The 23,738-nt window shown below is 37.3% G+C and overlaps 1 protein-coding gene across 7 annotated transcripts in view; it reads right to left on the bottom strand.

Moving 5' to 3' along the window:
• LOC113642271 (probable E3 ubiquitin-protein ligase HECTD4) overlaps positions 1 to 23,738 on the bottom strand; it is a 111,453-nt gene that overhangs the window by 73,061 nt on the left and 14,654 nt on the right. For 4 of the 7 annotated variants that reach the window (XM_047818034.1, XM_047818033.1, XM_047818030.1 and 1 more), the window contains 19 exons: positions 23,449 to 23,576; positions 22,079 to 22,187; positions 21,483 to 21,621; positions 21,179 to 21,349; positions 20,626 to 20,818; positions 16,097 to 16,258; positions 15,855 to 15,968; positions 15,476 to 15,616; positions 14,143 to 14,375; positions 13,355 to 13,497; positions 12,631 to 12,701; positions 11,779 to 11,884; positions 11,557 to 11,677; positions 8,392 to 8,520; positions 5,768 to 5,892; positions 1,712 to 1,865; positions 1,450 to 1,553; positions 1,067 to 1,271; positions 757 to 876 (listed from right to left, as the gene is read on the bottom strand). In XM_047818034.1, the coding sequence (XP_047673990.1) occupies positions 757 to 876; positions 1,067 to 1,271; positions 1,450 to 1,553; positions 1,712 to 1,865; positions 5,768 to 5,892; positions 8,392 to 8,520; positions 11,557 to 11,677; positions 11,779 to 11,884; positions 12,631 to 12,701; positions 13,355 to 13,497; positions 14,143 to 14,375; positions 15,476 to 15,616; positions 15,855 to 15,968; positions 16,097 to 16,258; positions 20,626 to 20,818; positions 21,179 to 21,349; positions 21,483 to 21,621; positions 22,079 to 22,187; positions 23,449 to 23,576 (2,668 nt within the window). The remainder of the gene's footprint in view (positions 1 to 756; positions 877 to 1,066; positions 1,272 to 1,449; positions 1,554 to 1,711; positions 1,866 to 5,767; positions 5,893 to 8,391; positions 8,521 to 11,556; positions 11,678 to 11,778; positions 11,885 to 12,630; positions 12,702 to 13,354; positions 13,498 to 14,142; positions 14,376 to 15,475; positions 15,617 to 15,854; positions 15,969 to 16,096; positions 16,259 to 20,625; positions 20,819 to 21,178; positions 21,350 to 21,482; positions 21,622 to 22,078; positions 22,188 to 23,448; positions 23,577 to 23,738) is intronic. The other 3 variants (XM_047818032.1, XM_027145609.2, XM_047818031.1) reach the window with 3 other exon arrangements.

A 23,738-nucleotide genomic window follows, 5' to 3' on the forward strand; every position in this document is an offset into this window, starting at 1 on the left:
CCCGTATAACAGAACCACTAATCATGCATAGTATTAAATATGCTCACTTACACGTTTTTGGAAAGTAATAAATGAATGAATGGATAGATAAATAATTAAATAATTAGAGAGAGAAGGAGAGAGAAAAATATGTGGAGATTTATGACGTAAACTGGTACAACAAACACGGGTTCCGGCATGGTTGAGTCAGGGTTGGAGGAGGGAGTTTAGATCATGGCAGCAGCGAAGTGCTAGAGCGGCTCTATGAATGGGAATTTAAATGGTCGGGTAATATGGATGTCGTAACCGGATTGGTCCGCATCGTAGACAGCTGATTAACAGCTGATGCACGCTTGACGACGTGGCCTGACAGAAATAACGCGATGCTTGATTTGTTGGGATGCCTGCTCTTCCACTGTAGATTGGTCAATTTTAAATTGTGTGATGTCTCTATAACCTTTCAAATATTCATAACCAGCAAAAAAAAAAAAAAAACTAGAAACAAAAAATAAAAAGAAATTAAAATAAAAGGAAAAATAACTTGCAAAAAAATACATATACAGTAGCTGTACTGAATCTTTCACTTGATTTGGTTTGCAATGTTTTAAATTTTTATGAAAGCTTATGAAGAAAACATACTCAATGAACAGTGTCAATTTCAGCATTGTTTTAGCCTGTTCTACTTCAACAAAAAAATTGTGCATAAATTAGGTAATTTATGTGCCTTCATTTTAAGTTTATATAGTATATTAACCTGTGTGTGATCATCTTTCTCACCTTCACAAGATCTTTTGGCCAACCAGCACCCAGAACACTGCGGCTGCCATACCCCAGTGTGTTGCCACCATACTCAGTTACTTTGCGACTGTTAGTGTTAGGACCAGCGTAGATCACAAGCTTAAATTATAAAACAGTGAAACATTTGATCTGAATCACAAAAATAATGCTCACTGGAAATTATGAAGTTGGAGATTTGTACAAAATACTCTCATCTATTCATCCTTTACAAATGTCATTGTAATTGGTAAACTGACAAACGGCTAATTATAGCAGGAAATTTTATCATGAATGATTAAATCTGGAGTACCTTATCATAGTCATACTGTGACGAGCAACGAGGATCAAAGCGTAAATAAAGACAACGTGCACCAGGTATATGTACAGTCTCTTTAAATTTGTAGTTGTCACGAACTGGATGGATTGTTTCCACTGTTTTCCCAGCAGCCCACGGGGCAGGGATCTTAAGTCCTGTCAGAAATCCTGGCTCTTCCCTTTCATCAAGAATCTGGAAACTGCAAGAAAGTCTAAGTGTGTTACTGTGCTTTACACTGTTTTCCAGTTAACTTTTTAATCATAACAGTATTTTAAAAATAATTTATATATCTGTAATGCAGATTTATCCCACTGATTAAAAATAAAATGATAAAATTAATTAGATCTATTTAAATAAAGGAAATAGTAAACACCTACTTATCATCATTACAAGCCATCTTAGCACTGTTGTTTAATGGGCCACATCTCAGTGGAGAGCCTTCAACAAATATTGAGGACTGAGTCTTCAGAAGCAATGCAGTCTAATTGAACATACAGAAAAAGCAAGGCAAAGATATAAGACACAATTCAGAACAAAGAATGTGTCTCACTGATTTAACACTGCATTTCTTAATACGTGTTCATTTACCACCACAAAACACAAGTGTGCACACATACACACACACACGCAAACACCTACCTGACTGGTGTAGAGGACGAGCTGGACAAGTTGTGGCATAAGAGCATCAGCAAGTGACAGAGTTTGCAGATTGGGGTGCATGAGAGAGGTCAAGAGAACCGGTAACAAATGGCCTAGCATTGTGGCTTTAGTCACCTGCTCTAGACCTTTTAGTCTGAAAAGTAGCATTTTTCTGTGTGAGTAAAATTAAATTATACATAAGGACAACAAAAAATAAACAGCAGTATTTTGAGCGAAGCACAATGTTCAGTGAGCCGCACATACTGTTCACAGACATGCTACAATTGATGACTAAGAAACCACAGAAAACCATAAATTTAGGAAAAGGGATTCAAGAGTCATTTGTAGTATCACTCAATGTGCATGTTTTGAATATGGATAATGCTGAACTTCTCACTGTAGAATGAAAGGATTAGATGAACAAATGGGCAGCAAGGTAGCATTGTTGCAGCATTTGCCCCATTAGTCGATTTGTTTGATTCTGCTTTGACCTGTGATCGTGATCAGAAAATTTGTTGTTGATTGCATATAAGCTGTAGGAGGAATAGCAGAAAAACTGTTTTTGACAAAATCCAGCTCTTCTAATTCTTCAAATGATATAAGGGAAAAAATGCCTGTTACAGTTCAAGACCACAAGTTCAGGGTTCTAAAGATAGTTGTTATCAGGTAATACATAAATTAGATACAATCACACATTCTTTTTTTTTTCGCAACCTGATTGCTAGAACATCAGGGAATATGTAAATATGTATGCAAAAACATGTATGTTTAAAAAAAAACAAAAAAAAAAAAAAACAGCTATAACCTTGAAATTAATTATTTTGTAGACAAATACAACACATTAAAATACTGTATTGGGTTTATAGTGTTTGTGCAGAGTGACAAATGTAGATTATATTAGCAAAGTGTTGAAAACACCTCTGAATATGTTATATGGCCAAAAGCTCTGCATGTGGAGAACTGACCATGATGCCCACATGTGAACATCTCATTATGAAGTCATGGCTTTTACACAGATCCCACATAATGATTTACAAGAGTCTCCACTTACCACAGAAGGCTTACCACAGATTTTAGTGTGTGGCTGGCTACTTTTTTTTGCCCATTCAGCTACAACAGAACTACTGAGGTCACACATTGATCATGGGCAAGACTATCTACATTCACAAAGATGTACAGTATGTGTATATCAAGATGTAATCTCCCTGGACTCTCATATCACACCACCTGTCACTGCATGCATCCTTAGGGTAACTAAGAAGAACCAAATTTTGTTCACACCTCACAAACTGACAAAAACAGGTTTCTCCGGCAGGGGGATTCATCCATTTTATCCACAGAGGCTTGTTCAGTCCTTTGCCAATTTAACACTGGACTATTGCAATTTGCAGGTCTGTCTTTGCACATTATCTAGCTCCTACAGCCAATGCAGAGTGAAGCTGTACAACTTACAAATAAAAAACTTAAAAATGTAAAATTAACATTTTATTTATTAAATTGTAATTTATTTTCAACATGCAGTTAAATTCTGTTGTTTGTTTTACTGTCTGTAAATGTGTGCAATTGTGCAATTTTCAGTGCAATATATACGATATAGTCTGTGCAAAATCTAGCTGAGGTAGTGGGGGTTATGCAGACAAGTTCTTGCACTAGTTCTCTATGTTGTCCTAGTTGAGGGGCCAAATGGCTTTTAGGAAAAAGCTCCTCATCTTTCTCTATGTATTGGCCTTCAGGGAATGGAAAAGTTTTGAATTTAAAATTTTTTAAGAGGGTGGTAACACATCTCCTGCTATCAACTCTGTTCAGGAGAAAGTTGTTCTCCTGCTTCCAGTTCTCCATAGTTTCTAATCTCCTCAAGGTAGGCTTTCTTGTCATTGTCACAGCTTAGCCCCACCAAACAGCCTGCAAACTTGGTGTTAATGCTGGAATTGGCCACACAGTAATAAGTGTACAGTAAGTACAGTAGAGAACTCAAGATACAACCATAAGTGACTATTGTGTTGAGGGTAAGGGAGGGTGAGTGATGGGCTAAGACCCAAGACCTCAGGTTTGACTTTGGAGGAGTTTATGGTATTGGATGTTAGACATAACTTCCCTTCCTGCTGTCCAGATGGCTGTGCAGGTAGGATGTAATGGCATTTTGGTAAAGTTATTCGAATGGTATGTGAATTGTAATGGGTCCAGGATGTGAGGAAATGAAAATTGATGTTTCTAACTAGCCTTTCATATCACAACTGATGTCAGCTAGGGATTCTATGTGACAGAAATGATCTGTTTGAAGTATGTGGGGATTACTGACTGCTCCTAAGAAAGGCTGAACATCTCTTTGAACATCGGTGCTAGCTGGTAAGCACAGGCTCGAAGGACCTGATTTGAGACACGATATGGTCTGCTACAATCCTGGTTTTGCATGCCTGAAATACTTCCTCATGGCATGCTTTGAGATTATGAACACGTCTTCAAATGCAAGCTGCATTTATCACTGTTAGAACTGAGAACTGCTAGTGCTGATAGCACTGTTAGCACTATTACTACTGTTAGCACTGTTATCACTAACACCATTTGTAAATGAATTCTGGAAATGTTAGAACGATATTTAAATTTTAATAAAATGAAAACTAAGAGACTTTAAAAATCACATGAGACAATATATTCACAATGGAACATAGATTACATAACAAAAGTTTAAATGAAGAGTTTATCTATTAAATGAGCTCATTTCAAATTTGAGGTCTGCTACAGGTCTCAAAATAATTGGGATGGGGGCATTTTTACCATGGTCTCCTCTTCTTTTCATAACATTTGAAGACATCTGAGCATATAGGTTATGAGTTTCTACAGTTTTGGTGTTGGAATTTCCCATTCTTGCCTGATCTAGGTTCTGAACTGAATGCTGACGGCAAGCTAGAAGGTCTCCCTCCTCTTTAGCCCAGAGGACACGGCGTCTGTGATTTCCAACAAGAATGCTACATTTGGACTCATCTTATTATAGAACACTTTCCACTTTGAAACAGTCCATTTTAAATAAGCGTTGGCCCACATGACACAACAGCACTTCTGGACCATGTTCACAAATTGTTTCCTTTTTGCATGATAGAGCTTTAGTTGGCATCTGCAGATGTCATGGCGAATTGTGTTTACTGACAGTGGTTTCTGGAAGTATTCCTGGGTACATTTAGTAATGTCATTGATGCTATCATGCCGATGAGTGAGATGCAGTGTCGTTTGAGGGCCTGAAGACTACGGGCATCCAATAAAGGTCTTTGGCCTTGTCCATTACACACAGAGATTTATCCAGTTTCTCTAAATCTTTTGATGATGTTATGCACAGCAGATGAGATTTGCAAAGCCTTTGATTTTGATGTTGAGGAACATTGTTTTTAAGTATTCCACAATCTTTTAATGCAATCTTTCACAGACAGGAGAGCCTCCTCCCATCTTTACTCCTGAGAGAGACTGCCTCTCGAAGACATCCCTTTTATAGCTAATCATGTTAGAGACCTAATAACAATTAACTTAATTAGTTGCTAGATGTTCTCTTAGATGAATCTTTATGAATCAAAATTTCATGCATTTTGTGCCATTTATTTCCTCCTTGCCTTATTTGAGACCTGTAGCAGGCATCAAATTTGATATTACCTCATTTAGGCAATTTGAGGCAAAATGAATGCAAAATGAAATTATGACCCAGCATTTCTGGAATTAAGGTTGTATAATTGTTTTTAAAATGCTATGTATTCTTTCTCAAGCTCATTAAGCAGTGTTTTTGGACTGATAGAACTCTTATTCCATGAACAGCTGACCCAGTATAAAGATTTGTCTACTGATAATGACTTAAAGCCCTTATTTAAGTCACTATAGATAAGGGCATCTGCCAAATGCCATAAATGTAACTGGAAATTCTTTGTGGAAGGAATGAACTATTTTTTTTCTCTTCTATGCACATGTCACTTGAATGGGACATCTTGCATGTCTCACTCAGGTTGCATGCGTAAACTGATTTGCTTATTGGCAGCATCAACTAAATGTCAACATTAATAAATTCTTCATGCTGACCTGCTTTCTTGATCAGTAATGTCACTGTTGATGAGGGCAGCAGTGACTTGATGAAGAGTCTCGAGAACTTCATCACAGCCAACCAGGATCTTGCTGGCCAGGGACAGGATGCTGGTTTGCAGTTCCTAAAAGAAAAAAAAATAAACAAATTCACACAGGCACACAAATCTATATTAAAGGACATCAGCACCCACATGGTTTTATCCACTGCCAGTATAGCACAGTCTATGTGCATGCTAATGACAGCATTCCTACCATGCTTACAATATGGAAAAACATTAGAAACAAGAAAAAAATATTATGTGTTATACAAGCCCACAGTGGAGTGTGTATTTTAAATAAAATAAGGCAAAAAAGCATTGAGACAGTAACAGTCCTTTTTCAGCTAGGTTTTTTTTTTTATTTATTTATTTATTTTATTAAAGGTACAAACCCGATTCAAAAAAGGTGGGACACTGAACAAATTGTGAATAAAAAAGGAATGCAATAATTTACAAATCTGATGATCATCATCTTCATACTCCAAAACCTACTCGCACTCTTAGGTCTTCTTCTTCCACTCATTTCATTGTTCCCTCTGTCCGTCTTGTAACTATGGGGAACAGAGCTTTCAGTTACTCTGCACCTCAGCTCTGGAACTCACTTCCATCTGAGCTCCGTAATATTGATTCTCTTTCATCATTTAAATCTCAGCTTAAAACTCATCTGTTTAGTTTAGCTTATTCTACATCATGATTTGTAATGTTGGTTCAATTTGTATTTCTATGTAAGTATTTTATAACTATATATTTTTTTTTCTCGTTTTTCTTCTTCTTTAGTATGGTGACCTTGAGTGTTCAGAAAGGTGCCTTTAAATTAAATGTATTATTATTATTATTAATCTCATAAACCTATATTTTATTCACAATAGAATATAGATAATACAGTATATCATATGTTGAAAGTGAGACATTTTGAAATGTCATGCCAAATATTGGCTCATTTTGGATTTCATGAGAGCTCCACATTCCAAAAAAAGTTGGGACAGGTAGCAATAAGAGGCCGGAAAAGTTAAATGTACATATAAGGAACAGTTGGAGGACCAATTTGCAAATTATTAGGTCAATTGGCTACATTATTGGGTATAAAAACAGCCTCTCAGTGCGGCAGTGTCTCTCAGAAGTCAAGATGGGCAGAGGATCACCAATTCCCCCAATGCTGTAGCGAAAAATAGTGGAGCAATATCAGAAAGGAGTTTCTCAGAGAAAAATTGCAGAGTTTGAAGTTATCATCATCTAAAGTGCATAATATCATCCAAAGTTTCAGAGAATCTGGAACAATCCCTGTGCGTAAGGGTCAAGGCCGGAAAACCATACTGGATACCCATGATCTTCGGGCCCTCAGACGGCACTACAGGAATGCTATTGTAATGGAAATCACAACATGGGCTCAGCAATACTTCCAGAAAACATTGTAGGTGAACACAATCCACTGTGCCATTCGCTGTTGCCGGCTAAAACTCTATAGGTCAAAAAAGAAGCCATATCTAAGCATGATCCAGAAACGCAGCCGTTTTCTCTGGGCCAAGGTTCATTTAAAATGGACTGTGGTAAAGTGGAAAAAAGTTGTGTGGTCAGACGAATCAAAATTTAAAGTTCTTTTTGGAAAACTGGGATGCCATGTCATCCGGAATAAAAAGGACAAGTACAACCCAAGTTGTTATCAGTGCTCAGTTCAGAAGCCTGCATCTCTGATGGTATGGGGTTGCATGAGTGCCTGTGGAATGGGCAGCTTACACATCTGGAAAGGCACCATCAATGCTGAAAGGTATATCCAAGTTCTAGAATAACATATGCTCCCATCCAGACATCGTCTCTTTCAGGGAAGACCTTGCATTTTCCAACATGACAATGCCAGACCACATACTGCATCAAGTACATCATCATGGCTGCGTAGAAGAAGGATCTGGGTACTGAAATGGCCAGCCTGCAGTCCAGATTTTTCACACATAGAAAACATTTAGTGCATCGTAAAGAGGAAGATGTGACAAAGAAGACCTACAGTAAGATCCTAGTTGAGCAACTAGAAGCCTTTATTAGACAAGAATGGGACAACATTCCTATTCCTAAACTTGAGCAACTTGTCTCCTCAGTCCCCAGACATTTGCAAAATGTTATAAAAAGAAGAGGGGATGCCACACAGTGGTAAACATGGCCTTGTCGCACCTTGTTTGAGATGTGTTGATGCCATGAAATTTAAAATCATCTTATTTTCCCCTTAAAATTATACATTTTCTCAGTTTAAACATTTGATACATCATCTATGTTGTATTCTGAATAAAATATTGACATTTGAAACTTCCACATCATTGCATTCTGTTTTTATTAACAATTTGTACAGTGTCCAACTTTTTTGGAATTGGGTTTGTATATAAAAAGCAATGTGAAAATAAATGCCAGCCCAGAACTGTGCTATATTTCAGAGATGGCAAGCTGTATTTTTGTAGAGAAAGACCTTTGCAATGGACAATTTTGGTAACATAGCGTATAGCACTGTATGTTTATCATGCATGTATGTTTAACATGCAATTCCACAGGCATGCACATAAATACAAACAATAAGGGGCATTTAAAGGAGATGTTTACCTGTACCTTCATTGTTTCACCTTGAAGGGAGCTGTCACTGTCATCACTGTCATCAGGGCAGATCAGGACAATATTGCTTAGCAAATGGTTCTGAACAGCCATAATGTAGTGCAAGCTTGGTGAGGCCACCTGAAGTGAAAAAGAAACACACATCCTATTTTGTCTTTTGACATTACAAAATGCACTTGTAAACTAAGCAGGAAAAATATAAGTGCAAGGAACTGAGGAACTGCACATAAGCTGGAGAGTGGTGATTGCAACAAGCCTGAATTCTCAGGAATAAAAATGCCAGCAACACACAGAAAAAAACAGGCCCTGAAAGGGAGAAAGATTTAAAAATGTTAGTATTTAATAATAATGGAAAACATCTCCCCTCTTGTTTTCATTACTCCCACATAGGCTGCCCTGGTCTAGTTAACAATCTAGCATAAGTTAAAGCCGCAGCACGTTAGCATGATAAGCAGTATGCCACACGGCAGGCTACCACCACCACAGAACCACAGAAACAAAACCTGGCACCAGTAAAGCTGTTGATGCAGTTAACCCATAATAAGGGCATCTGTCAAATATCATAATTGAGCATTTTCAATGTTTTTCACAAAAGTCCTGCCAAAAGAGCCAAACAGAAACCCCTTGTTTCTTCTTGAAAGATGCATGCAGATTTCCATTTAAAATTCCCTTATACTCAGTGGAATCCATGATCATGCAGGTGTGTGTCCATCTCCAACAATCCCTCTCTTCCAGATTGGTTCATTAAAGTTTAAACTTTAAAGTACTAAACTTTAATTGTTGCTTTAAACTAATTATGGTTCTGTCGATGTAATTTACATCTGTCGGTTGTTAAAGCCACTAAAAAGCATAACAAATTGGGATTTTGTTCTTAAGAATTTCTAGGGTTATTGCATATACACATATGTTTCCTTCAAATACACCTACATTAAAGGTTAGATTTAACTAATTAACACCAGACGGTGTTTTTTTTTTTAACACTACACAAAGGGTGCCAATAATTCTGCAGGACCATATTTTCTACTCTGCAATCACACAAAAACATTTGTGATCTTAAAAATGGTTTGTGGATACATAAATGCTATACATTGTAGATATCCTGCCACTTATGTGCCTTATGTACAGTATCTCACAGAAGTGAGTACACCCCTCGCATTTTTGTAAATATTTTATTATAACTTTTCATGTGACAACACTGAAGAAATGACACTGTTCTACAATGTAAAGTAGTCAGTGTACACCTTATATAAAAGTGTAAATTTTCTGTACTCTCAAAATAACTAAACACACAGCCATTAATGTCTAAACCACTGGCTACAAAAGTGAGTACACCCCTAAGTGAAAATGTCCAAATTGTGCTCAATTAGCCATTTTCTCTCCCCGGTGTCATGTGACTGATTAGTGTTATAAGGTCTCATGTGTGAATGGGAAGCAGGTGTGTTAAATTTGGTGTTATGGCTCTCACTCTCTCATACTGGTCACTGGAACATTGCACCTCATGACAAAGAACACTCTGAGGATCTGAAAAAAGATCTACATAAAGATGGCGTAGGCTATAAAAAGATAAAAAGACCCTGAAACTGAGCTGCAACAAGGTTGCCAAGACCATACAGTGGTTTAACAGGACAGATTCCACTCAGAACAGGCCTCGCCATGGTCGACCAAAGAAGTTAAGTGCATGTGGTCAGCGTCATTTCCAGAGTTTGTGTAGAAGGAATCCTCTTCTAAAGATGATGCACAAGACAGTTTGCTGAAGACAAGAATACTGGAACCATGTCCTGTGGTCTGATGAGTCCAAGATAAACTTATTTGATTCAGATGGTGTCAAGCGTGTGTGGCAGCAACCTGGTGAGGAGTACAAAGACAAGTGTGTCTTGCCTACAGTCAAGCATGGTGGTGGGTGTTTCATAGTCTGGGGCTGCATGAGTGCTGCCGGCACTGTGGAGCTACAGTTCACTGAGGGAACCATAAATGCCAACATGAAGCAGAGCATGATCCCCTTTCTTTGGAGACTGGGCCACAGGGAAGTATTCAAACATGATTATGACCACAAACACAAGACAACCACTGCCTTGGTAAAGAAGCTGATGGTAAAGGTGATGGATTGGCCAAGCATGTCTCCAGACCTAAACCCTATTAAACATCTGTGGGACATCCTCAAACGGAGGATGAAGGGGCGCTAAGTCTCTAACTTCCACCAGCTCCATGATGTCGTCATTGAGGGGTGAAGAGTGGCTCCAGTGGCAACCTGTGATGCTCTGGTGAACTCCATGCCCAAGAGGGTTAAGGCAGTGCTAGAAAATAATGGTAGTCACACAAAATATTGACACTTTGGGCCTTTCAATATTAGGGGTGTACTCAATTTTGTTGCCAGCAGTTTAGACATTAATGGCTGTGTATTGAGTTATTTTGAGGGGATAACAAATTTACACTGTTATACAAGCTTACACCCACTCATTTCTTCAGAGTCCCATAAAAAATATAATAAAATATTTACAAAAAATTGTGTGGGGTGTACTCAGTTCTGTGAGATACTGTATCTATTCATCTGAACATTCAACCAATTCAGTCCAGTAATGATTCAGCATGCTGCACAAGATTTCTTTCGAGGTACGTTCATTAAATTGGTTGGCTGTACCTGTTCATTGTATTGGTCAGGCTCTAATTAAAGGCAATGTTAAACTACATATTGTACTTTAAGTCACACTCAAAAAAAATGTCACTTTTGTATGTTAAAAAGTCAATGACATATGTGCAATAAAACTAAAGACTCAAAGGCTCAAAAAACACAGGCGCGCACACTCAGGCGCGCACACTCAGGCGCGCACACTCAGGCGCGCACACTCAGGCGCGCACACTCAGGCGCGCACACTCAGGCGCGCACACTCAGGCACACAATAAGACGCACGCTCAGGCGCACACTAAGGTGCACACACAGGCACTTCAGCCACAAGGAAAAGACAGAAGTGAACATAATCCAATAAAAAAAGCTGAAAAGTTAAGTTAATTATTTCAAGTATATATAATTTATAATCAAGTATATAAAGCTTTGTATGTTTGATGTAATACATGACAAAATCTTACAAATCCCAATTACATTAAATAAGTCTAAAATATGAAAAATTAATATATATAAACATTTATAACATGACATACAGGCACAGTGGATAGAAGCTTCTGGAACTCGTCTTTGTCAAGTGTTTGGCATTTAGTGATGAGAAGGCAAGATTCACGCACTACAGTCTTCAGAATGCAATGCAGCAGTTCATCATTCAGCCTACAGAAAAGCAAGCAAGATTAGCTAGTCATGGTCTAAGAACACCATTTTCATGGCATGGAAATAATGGTAAGAATTATTTTCAAACTTGCAGCGTTTACCTGTAGTGGTCATCATCCTCACTTCCAAAGCGGTTCTTCTGTAGCTGTTCAGCAAGGTTGTTAAGAATAATATCACGTAACTGGGACAAACCACTATTTCTCTCTCCTATAAGGGATTAAATTTAATGAAAACAAATACAATTCATTAATCATATAACTTTATAATTATATAACACTAGTGCTTCAAACCTGCAGCATGTGAAGGTTTTTTGTAGAATTTTTATATCTGAGTAGGGCTGTAAAGAGAGCACCAGAATACTGTTGCAACCACAAACTGATGCGTGACAACTTAGATACAAACTAAATTGGTGAACATAATTTTATATAAACTTAACATTAAGACCTACCTTGAATCTCTGCTACTTTCTTTTCAAGTTTTTTTTTTTTAATGTATCTATGCACAATCAATTGAAGGATGTATACAAATCAGTATTAAATCATAATTATTATCTGTGTACATCAGACTGTAAATGGAAACTAGCTACAGGTAGAAATTAAAGGTGTGCAAGGAACCGAAAAGTACCTGAGAATTCATTCAATATCATAGCAAGGGCATCTGAAACATTTAAAGAAAAATAGTTTTTTTCAATAGCTTCCATGCTGTTTAAAGGATAGGTTCGGGGTATTTCTGGCAAGTTATTAACAAAAAGATACCACTGGTGTCAAATTTGGCTTATTTTTTCCTAAACTGTTTTTATTTTGTCTGACATCAATTGTCTTAATTTTACAAATAAAAACTTGTATTTTTAATAGAAGTGTGTACAATTTTACAACAATTTTACAGGGTCAAATGCTTACAGTTACATGTTAGTAGTACATTAAGATTATATCACCTAAAAACTGCAAGATTACCTTCACTGAGGACCAGTTTTAACAAATCATTCAGCTCCATCTCTCCCTGATACAAGATATTCAGGCCAAAGCTAGAAAACAGTAAAATAAATAAATAAATAAAATAAAGTTCGTAATTAGAATACAACAGAAAAAAGTTTCTCTCTTTATTGCATTAAATGCTAACTTAATTAATGTTGATTCCCAACACAATATGAACTGAACATTCCCATAACACACATTTTTTGCATCTCTATAAATAATAATGTGATGCATTCCTTATAATACCCGTAGTGCACAGGCATTCACATTTTTACTTGAGATTCCCCATCTGTTTCACATCAACACCATTATCATAAAGCCACAATAAATTACCACCTTTATCAGCAAAAAATCTTTTTTTATTTTTCAGTGAATATTGTTAGAATTTACTAATAAGAAAAAACACTACCATTTGTAACGTCTCTAGGTGTACGCTCACCATCCACCTTTATAGACAGACACCTGTACGCCTGCTCATTTATACACTTATCCAATTTGCCAATCATGTAACAGCAGCACAATGCATAAAATCATGCAAATACACAGAATTTGGAAATAGTTTTTTTTCCAAACTACTACTCCTATCATACATCTACAATGAACAATTAGCAACCAAATCATATGTTTTCCACATAAATTTCATAAAAATGTTTTAGATATATTTCCCACCACATTGCAATAAGGACATCATTACGTTTCTGACCTGATGGCAAGGCAAACTTCTCTTTGGACTTCTTCCCCTATCTGATCAATAGGGGCCATGAGTAGTTGCCACAGAAGCAATCCAGAACGTCTTATACTTTCTCGATTCTGCTCTGACTGAAGGTTAAAGAACCGAAACACCACCTGAAATAAGACCAAAGAAATTCCATAGTTAAATCAGCTAACTAATTTAGTGTGTTCTAAGGACACAGTGTCATGATTTGGAGGATTGTTCTGAGGGCCGATTTATACTTCACTATTAAAGTATTCATACTTTAATACTTCACTATTAAAGTATTCATACTTTAATACTTCACTATTAAAGTATTCATACTTTAATACTTCACTATTAAAGTATTCATACTTGCACTTAACATTTGCATTCTCTAAGGACCTGAATTTACATAATTATACAGCAAAAACAATAAAGCTACTTCTGTGTTTCATTGTTATTAATGAACAGACTTCTCATTGAAAACAATTGAGCTGGTGTGGTTTACATTACCTACACTGTGTATTTATTTAAAGGCTGTCAAGCAAAGTAAACAAGGCAAGAGCCAAAGGAGCACACAGAGCCTTGTGTGTGTGTGCGTGTGTGTGTGTGCAAAGCAATTTTTTTGCGTTCACATCCATTTCCTCTGTCCCAAACACTCTGAACCACAACAACAAATACATGTATAAATCAGCCTCTATAGAGCAAGCCAGCTATTTTAAACAAACCTATAATTACTATATTCATTCATTTGTATTTTATTTGAAATTAAAAATTAAATATGAATTCAGAAGCACCTGGAAGACCACAAGAATGCAGCGGATGATGCAAATGTCAGAATTCACCATGGCCTTTTCCATTATGTCACAGATGGCACTAAAGTGGCAGGCTTCCATTGGTTGTTGTTTGTTTAGGAAGGAGGTCAGAGGTGAGATGCCGTTAATAGCCAACAGGTTCTGCTGGTGGATGCACATAGCACCAACATGGTGTAGCAGTTGACTGATTACTTCATTCATCTCCACCATGTCTTCTGCGGATAAATACACATACAATCCTTTAACTTGTCACTCTCATTTTTACAACTCAAACAGCATTTATAACAACAATCACTGCAACAAGGTACCTTTTACAGAGATATAGGAACAAATCTCCGGTAAGTAAGGCATAGGCATTAAGAGAGACCAACGGGTCTATCATGGTGAAATGTCAGTGTGGAGGCATTGGAGGGCATTTAACACATTTGAATCGTTCACACAGATCATTACCATATTAATGAACTGAGACAGATAAACTTTACCCAATGTTTCTGTGCATATTACATAAACAGAATTTTTTTTTTGTTTTTATTTTAAATTGGTCATTTAAAAACTATATTTAAAAGTAGATATTTCAAGATTTCTATTTCTTGTGTCTATGCAACAATGACATGTTGAGTTTGTTTCATTTTTGCAACACACTTCACACAGAGCGAGAAATTCACAGAGCTAGAGACAGCGGAACATTCATCCTGTTTGTTTTTTTATTTAGAAAAAAAGTCACAACATTTTGTTTTTATTGTAAGTAGATACAAATTAAAGTAGACCACTTGCAATTTGGAATTATGTCTTTCTATTTCTGTATGAGAGTTTTCAATAAATATTTGTCATCGCTACATCAAAAAAAATCCAAGAGGTGCCAAATGCACCAAATCATTTATCTTATCATCACAAACACTCTCACCATTTTATTTTATTATTTGGGTGCCATCCTGCACAGCAGGACACCTTACCTCTACTACATGCAGAAGATGGGGCAAATTTGATTATACAGGAACTTGTAGAACCGTTCCTGTATAATCAAATTTGCCCCACATTCTACAAGTAGTTCGGTAGTATTCACATTCTTGACCACCTACCTGAATGCAAGAATGAGTTAATTTTGTTGGAGAAGGGATATTTGAGCCCCTAAGTTTCAGTGAAGGAAAATGATAATGCTACAGCATGCAAAGACATTTAGGATAATTATATGTTTCTCTTGTTACTCATGTCATAGAAAAGTGATTTACTGACATATAAGCAATCCATGCATGTACACACTACAGATGAACTCATTCATTAATAAAGGGGTGCAGATGCCTTTTAATGGTTTTACCTTTGGGCTCTTTGATGACATGGCTAAACCCAAGCCGTTTGCACAAATGATGAAAAGCTTGGTTGCCTGGGTTTGACCACTGATCCAGATAATCACTAGAGCAGGTCCAGATCAAGTTGTTAAGAGCATCATAGCAGGCCCCTAGTGCATTAAAAATATAACCAGCAACACTGTGAGACCACAGTTTCACATTATGGTAAACAAGAAAGTTATACTAACAAGAAAAAATGTTTCATGTTTTCTGCTCCTAATCAAATAAAAACTCTAGCTGCTTAAAAAGTCTAAGGCTTGGCCCTATTGGACAACTGAAAAAAAGTGATATAATAGGGTATATGGCAAAACACCGAAAATATAGACACATGATAAAACGATTACATACCTAGTCCTGCCACTTGAGCGCCACGACCCAGAGAACTACCAGGAGCGTCAATCAGGTCTACACGACTGACAAACTGACCATCACTCAAGTTAAACACCAGATTAGATGCAAGAACTTGTGAGAAACAGAAAAAATATAAAATCTATTGCCACTTTGGACACTATGCACCATGCACCACACTGCAGTTATTATAAAATATTATAATTATCAGCTTGGGGTCTGAAGTATCCGAAGTGTCTTACTCTTAAGTGAGGAAAGGCCACTGGATCCACCAAAAAGTGAGCGAGTTGCAGAACTTCCAGTTACACCAGGAGGGGAGGCGAGCATTACCAGGTAGGTCCCACAGACATACATGGGTGTTTTCCTCAAAGTCTTAAGAGGCAGACCACAGCTAGCATTTACTACTAGAAAGAAAGTGAAAAATTGATTGTTACAAAAATAATTTTTTAACTAATCACTATCACCATATATTATCTTTATTGTCAGTCTTTGTCAATTTGCTTCATATAGTTGTCTATAGTTTAGCTCAGTTTATGTTAAGAACAATGTACAAATGACAAAAATGGTTGTCCAGTGAAAAGCAAAACTGTTAGTGTCAGTCTTACTGTAGGTTGTGCGGCTTTTGCCGCTATAAAAGCCTAGATTCATAAAAGGGTTTCCACAAGATTGGGAATCTGGCTGGAAGAATTTGTCCATTCAGCTACAACAATACAAACAGCAAACAGGCTTGGCATGAGGTTGGTGATCCAACTTTTTCCAAAGGTGTTCAGGCTCTATGAAGGCCACTCCAGTTCTTCCACTTATGTGGAATATGTTCCAGAGTACGGCTTAGGGCGGTCATTGTATTTCAGATGGGGTACGAGTAGAACATATTGATAAAAGTAAACTGAAATGCAGTGGGTATAACATTATCTGTATGTCATTAATAAAAAGTAGATTTGCACACTTGGATTTAGACAGTTTCTCCCATTATTTCTGGAGGAACCTCATAAGCTCAGCCTGTGTCAGTGTTTCACAATTTTCCACTTTACAGAAAAACTATACCAAGACAACATTGTACCTGCTTTACAAGTTTTAACTTCCTTGAGTGATGCCACTCTATGGTTTAAGATGTCTGCCAAAGCCACTTGGGATCATTGGAAACTTTAGAAATCGTCTTATATCCTTGCCCAGATCTACACCTTGATACAATTTGATCCCATTGGTCTACTGTATGAGAGTTCCTGGAACTTTATGGCTTGACTTTTAGTCTGAAATGCATTGTGAATTATGAGACCTTTCACACAGGTGAGTGCCTTGTAAATGTCTAAATCAATTGAATTTTCTAAAGTTGGAATCCAGTCAAGTTCTAGACATATCTCAATATAATCAAAGCAAACATAATAAAACTAAGCTCAGTTTGGATGGCCTTTAAAAAAGAGTCTGAATTAATTTTGTTGTCATTAGGGGGACACGGTGGCTTAGTGGTTAGCACATTCGCCTCACACCTCCAGGGTCGGGGGTTCGATTCCCACCTCCGCCTTGTGTGTGTGGAGTTTGCATGGTCTCCCCGTGCCTCGGGGGTTTCCTCCGGGTACTCCGGTTTCCTCCCCCGGTCCAAAGACATGCATGGTAGGTTGATTGGCATCTCTGGAAAATTGTCCGTAGTGTGTGTGTGTGTGTGTGAGTGAATGAGAGTGTGTGTGTGCCCTGTGATGGGTTGGCACTCCGTCCAGGGTGTATCCTGCCTCGATGCCCAATGGCGCCTGAGATAGGCACAGGCTCCCTGTTACCCGAGAAGTTCGGATAAGCGGTAGAAGATGAATGAATGAATATAGGTTATTATGTGCAAATGGCAATAGTTAAAATGTCAGTTTAATCCATTTTAAATGAAATCTATAACACAATTAAATGTACAAAAAGAGGTCTAAATACTTTCCAAACCGAAACAGAATATACAAAAAATATGTGTGCCATGTTTTTACGCCCTTATCCAAAAGTGCTTTTAAGTCTCTAACGTTGAATACTTTAACTCTGGTTAAGGACTTAAGGGTGCTTTCACACCTATAGTTCGGTTCATTTGGTCCGGACCAAAAGCAAAAAATTATACATTGTATATTTTTAGCAGTTTTGGTTCCTTTTCACACCACACTGATCGTTCTGTTCCGCACCAGTTGAAACGAACCAAAATGCAGTCATGTGATAACATCCACATCACTCATTGGCCACATGTCTTTGAGCGTATTTCCTAAACTGCTTCTCGATTGGTCAGAATAAACGTGCAGGAAATTTCAACGAAACTCCGGAAGTAAACAAAAAGAGGAAAATACAGGAAAATACAGCATACAGTACACCATGGAGAGACGACTGCGCACCGCAATTATGTTCATGGTTGTAATCTACTACATCGCTTGTATACAGCTGTAGCGTCTGGTACAGGTCATTTTAGATTTCATGTCCCAAGCACCCTAAATTTCAACATCTACTCCTCAATTAACTGATGAGCAACCCAGTTTTACACACACACCTGGCTCCAGAATGACTGGAGCCTACACAAAGACCAGATAACCCCATGCAGCTTCTCTGATTGAACTCAAATTCACACACAACACAATGAGACATTCCTTTTTCTAATAAAACCCAAAGATAAAGTACTCTAAGGTTCTCATTCTTATAACCCTTTTTGTAATGTGTTCTTCTTTTAAGGCTTGCCTGACTTAAAATTATTTGCTCCTTACTATCCTGACAAGGGTGTATTTTATTCATGCGTCAGACAACAACATTGTATTTAACATCCGTTACACTCTAATTACTGATCATGGCATGTTAATGTATACCTGTTCTAATGCTGTATGCCCCTTTAAGGTCTGATGTCAGAATGTATACAAAGCTATCGTTTTCTTTTTACTTCCCTAATGAAAGTGCATCTTGTTTTATGTTTCATTTTTGTTTCTTTGCCTTTATAAGAACACAATATCGTATTAACATCAGTTACCCTTCGATTACTGATCTGTGTATGTAATGTACCGCTGCCTTTATACCGTCATTACCCTTCATGTTTAGTATCCAAATGACCACAAAAATGATCGTTTACTCGTTTTTTCAAACACTGGTGTATTTTATTTGAGCATGAAAGGTGCTATACCGTCCTAATACACCCTGGATCAAACTTTAAAGTCATCTAAAAGTTTGATAGCTAAACCACGGCCACAGACACCTGAAACAAAGGGAGTTTTTCCCTCCAAAACCTTGACCGAAGTACTGGTCATCTCCCCAAAGATGGGTGGAGTTCGCGACCTTTAAATTGTCACAAACACCACTAATCCGTGGTCAGACTTTCGGAACAGCTTGAAGACGACTCCATCTTCCTTCAAAGAAGTTCCAGCAAGCTTCACTTCCAAGAACGACAACTGCTCTGATCTTCAGGAGAACTTGGAAGAACGTCTGACCCCACCCTAACTGACTTTTCAGAGATTTCTCTGTTGCATCCGGACTCTTGTTCAGTAAGCCAATGCAAGTAACCATTTCCTCTACCAATCAATTTAGATGCGTAATTTTAAGTAGGAATCTTTCATTGAATCATAAGGTGAATTTAAGTTTCTGTGACGATTTCCCAGTTAGGGTGTGATTAATTTTTGAGTTTAAGCTTGCCATTCCTTTCCTTCCTTTCTCTGATTTCTTCTTTCCAGTCTCCTCCTCCCTTTCCCCAATTTTAATTTCTTTTGTTTATTTTATTTTCATTTTCGTTTTCCCTATTTCTTTTGTTTGTTTGTGTAGTTAGTCTTATGTTGTGTTTGTCTCATTCATTAAATGTAATTTTTGCGCCACGAGTGACTTGTCTCTGAGTATCGCTCACAAATTAAGGTACCTGCAACATCGGGTCTGAACTACATGCTCTATTAATTTAATTTAATTTAATTTAAATGAAATTAAATTAAATTAAAAAAGACACTTCAGGAGGCGGCGAGCATTACTTTTGCGAAACTATGACATGCTTATCTTCCGAAAATATTGCCAACGACCCACTACGGCAGCTGGTTTAGTCCAAAATGCACAATACTTTTTGCAATTAGGTTTATTCGATCTCGGATCGTGTTCTCACCAAAAACGAACCGTACCAGAGTTTGTTTGAAAGTGTACCGAGACCATCTCTTCAAGGAGGTCTCGGTACGCTTGTTTGGTCCGCTTTTGGTGCGCACCAGAGTTTGATTGCTGCATTCTCACCTGCCCAAACGAACCGCACCAAATGAGCAACTGAACTCTGGCACGATTCAACCGAAATAAACAAGGCAGGTGTGAAAGCACCCTAAGATACCATGAACCTAAAACACTGTTCCAAGTTTTATATATATTATATATATAATGATTGATATATATATATATATATATATATATATATATATATATATATATATATATATATATATATATATAATGTAAATGTAGCTGCATTTTGGGTTATTTGAAGAGGATGAATTGCGTTCATAGGTAGACCTGCCAGGAGTGAATTGCAGTAGTCCAGTCTTGAGATGACAAGAAAGTGAACAAGTATCTGAGCAGCCTGTGTGGACAAAAATGGCCAAATCCTTCTAATGTTGTAGGAACTGACATGAGCGCTACACAATAGGAACATGTGGAAAAAAGGACAGTTGACAGTTTCTGAATTGCAGACTGTATAAAAACAAAAATGAAAGCTTTAAACTTCCAGCCCAAACCTTTCATCAGGTTGTTATGTAACTGGCAAGACATCATGGACAAAAAACAATCGGCACAATACTGTCTGCAAATTTACCAGTTTGCTCCTCTTTCACAGGATTTGTAATGGTAGATCCAGTGAGGGCAGCAAGTGTGGCAGAGTGAGAGGTGCGAAAACGAGACATGCGGCTCATCAGCAGCTCATTCAGACATTTTGATGACTCCCCCTCTTTCCGTGACAAGATCACTCGCTCCCGAACAGCACTGGCCACACACAGGCCAGATTCATTCTGGGAGAAAGATAAACACAAATTATGTTTCATGCCATTAATAACAGTATGGGAATATTCTGAATTGCTCACTAGCTCTAAACATAAATTAAGATTCTCTTACAACACACAGATCGGTGACAAATAAAAGGAAAACAACATAAAGCACTTTAATAAAGTGCCAGAACAGCATAATGCAACATATTTTTATTTTGATTGATAAAAAGAGAACAATCATTTTATATATATTTATCTATTAGATTGCAATATATCGTATGAACAAGCTTTTACAAATTTTTTGCCAAACTGCTAAATACTGCCTTTACTGCATAAATGGAAAATAATCCACTTATCATAGCTTTCTCTATAACATGGTCCTACCACTAACTGAAAGACATCCATGAAGACAGAGTGGCCTTTCTGGGTCTTTTCATTGAGACTGACAGGTGACCAAACCCAGTAGATGTAGGTTCCATCGGAGCAAACATGCAGCGTGGTCAAACTGCTGCCCACTGCAACATGGTGAGGAGGCATGGGCACAATCTGGCATACCTTAACATAGACATGGATCATGGTGAAGGCATAACTTAATCCAAATCTAAATCTCAATAAAAATACTCTATGGAATATAATTAAAACATAAGTAATATAAAGTTAGAAACTGTGCATGTATATTATTGCTTACTTGTAAAGTGTATGGGTCTATGACCTGGCACAGTTGATGGGATTTAATGTCAAAGGAGGCAGGACGATGAAGGAGATAACTATGGTTGTGTACTACCCAACCAGCCTCCAGCTCTTCATTTCTACAGTAAACAAATCCTCTGAAAGAGAGCAAGCACATAAAACAACAATTAATTCATGGACATAGTGGAGATAACTATAAACACCAATGCAATACTACAGGCCATGCTGTAGTACTGACATACTGTGTGGGGATGCCTAAGAAGCCAGGCAATAGCTGAAGAAAAGAAGAGGATCCAAACACTGCTCAGAGAATAAAAAAGCATTTGTAGATACTCATAAAAGCTAACAGTTTTGTGGGCACATACAACACATGGCCCCTTTGGTATCTCCTGATACCAGGGGTTTCTGTGCCATTTCCTTGGATTTGGCTGTGACAGTAAATATCCCACTATTTCTGAATCCTGCAAATAATTAGCTAAACTATATAAATGAGATATTGAAATTGGTATAAAGAATGCTAAGAATGAATTGCATTGAACTCCTATTTAGAGTAAAAGAAAATAGTTTATGACCATAGAGATTCTTGCTGCTTACCTAAGGGTTCCATGAAGGCCTGAGCCCAGCTTGCTCAAACCTCTACCAAATGAGTTAGTTGTATAGAGATATAATCCATCTGTAGCCAAGCAGCGGGTTAAGTCAGTGTCTGAATGAGAAAGAATAAGAAATCAAATTAAACATATGTGATGTATTAACCATCTAATTAAAAGTACACAGTACACTGTTGCACCTTTCTGCTGGCAGCATGGACATCAACTTATTAAAGATTTTTAGATTAATCATTTTATTGCCACAAGTCTTTTATAAAATTAGGCAGGACACTGTTGTATTTTGGTGGATAGAGCATAGTGACTCTGGGTTGAGCTGCTGGTCAGCAGGACAATGGGAAAGTATGTGTGTGTGTATTTGCATGTTGGGGGTGGGGTGGGAGTTAACCCTCTGCTGAGCAAACAATTCACACCTCTTCTCAATTACATTTATAAAGAGATAAAACAAACAGCACAACTAAAGGAATACATCCTCCATTTCCTGCTATTTAATGCTGATGCTAATAAAAAGAAATGCATCATACTAAAGATACCTTATTTAATTTTTTTTATTCTGTTTTATTTTAATATTTGAATTTTCATTTGAGTTAATAGACACATACCCAAGAAAAGCATTAAAAACATATGAAGAGAGCCAATTTCCAAACAGAATATGGCAGTATTAATTAGGCTGGCAAAACTGCACTGAACAAACAACATATTTTTGGACTGATGATACCAAGGTGGAGATATTTGGAAATCGTGCACAGTACCATGTCTGTGGAACATCAAACACAATGCATCACCACAAACACCTCATATCAACTGTCAAGCATGGTGGTGGGGTGACAATTTGGTCTGGTTTTGTAGTTATGGTACATCGGAAACTTCAGTCATTGAAACAAAGGCTATATCAAATTTTTCTTAAAATAAATGTGAGACCATCAGTACAGTAGATTAAGCTTAGTCAAAACTAAGGATATTTTAAGGCTGACGGAATTCATTTACTGTTGTATATTTTGTCATTTGTAAGTGTTTTTACAATGACATCTGAAGGGCCTTTTCAGTCTGCCACACACACAAAAAAAATCATCCGTTTTTTTTCTCTTCAGGATGAATCGCATGTTATTGGATAAACAGGTAATTGGCGAGGTCACAAGGTAATTGGATCATGGTCAGATCCCATGACCTGTCATCCTTTTCTGTTTCATTGTCATTACTAAACACTGTGAAAGGAACCTTACTGTGGAGAACTGAAGCTCAAAAGCCTCAGTAATGCCTGCCAAATAATTGGAAGTCCTCACTCAACACACCCTACTGATTTACCAATTTTGAAAATATATATGTTTAATTCATTGTTGCAATTCCTAACAGTCTTACCTTTGCCCTCTGTTCCTGCAGCACTGCAATCTGGTGTAGGGAGCATGTCCTCAAAACCCCATGAGACATTGTGTTTCCCCCCAAGCAAACATGATGGGGAGCCTGGACCCCCTTCCAGAAGAATTAGTCTGAGAAAATGGAAATTAAAAAAATAAAAATACTATAAAAAAATAATATACTTTGTGATACTATGTGAACACCTTAAAATATCATATTCATTGGCACATTGTACAATGGTTTTCTTCATTATTGTATTTTAACAATAAAAACAGCCATATTTGTAAATTATA

The sequence above is a fragment of the Tachysurus fulvidraco genome, chromosome 9, assembly GCF_022655615.1.
Source record: "Tachysurus fulvidraco isolate hzauxx_2018 chromosome 9, HZAU_PFXX_2.0, whole genome shotgun sequence".
Classification (NCBI taxonomy): domain Eukaryota; kingdom Metazoa; phylum Chordata; class Actinopteri; order Siluriformes; family Bagridae; genus Tachysurus; species Tachysurus fulvidraco.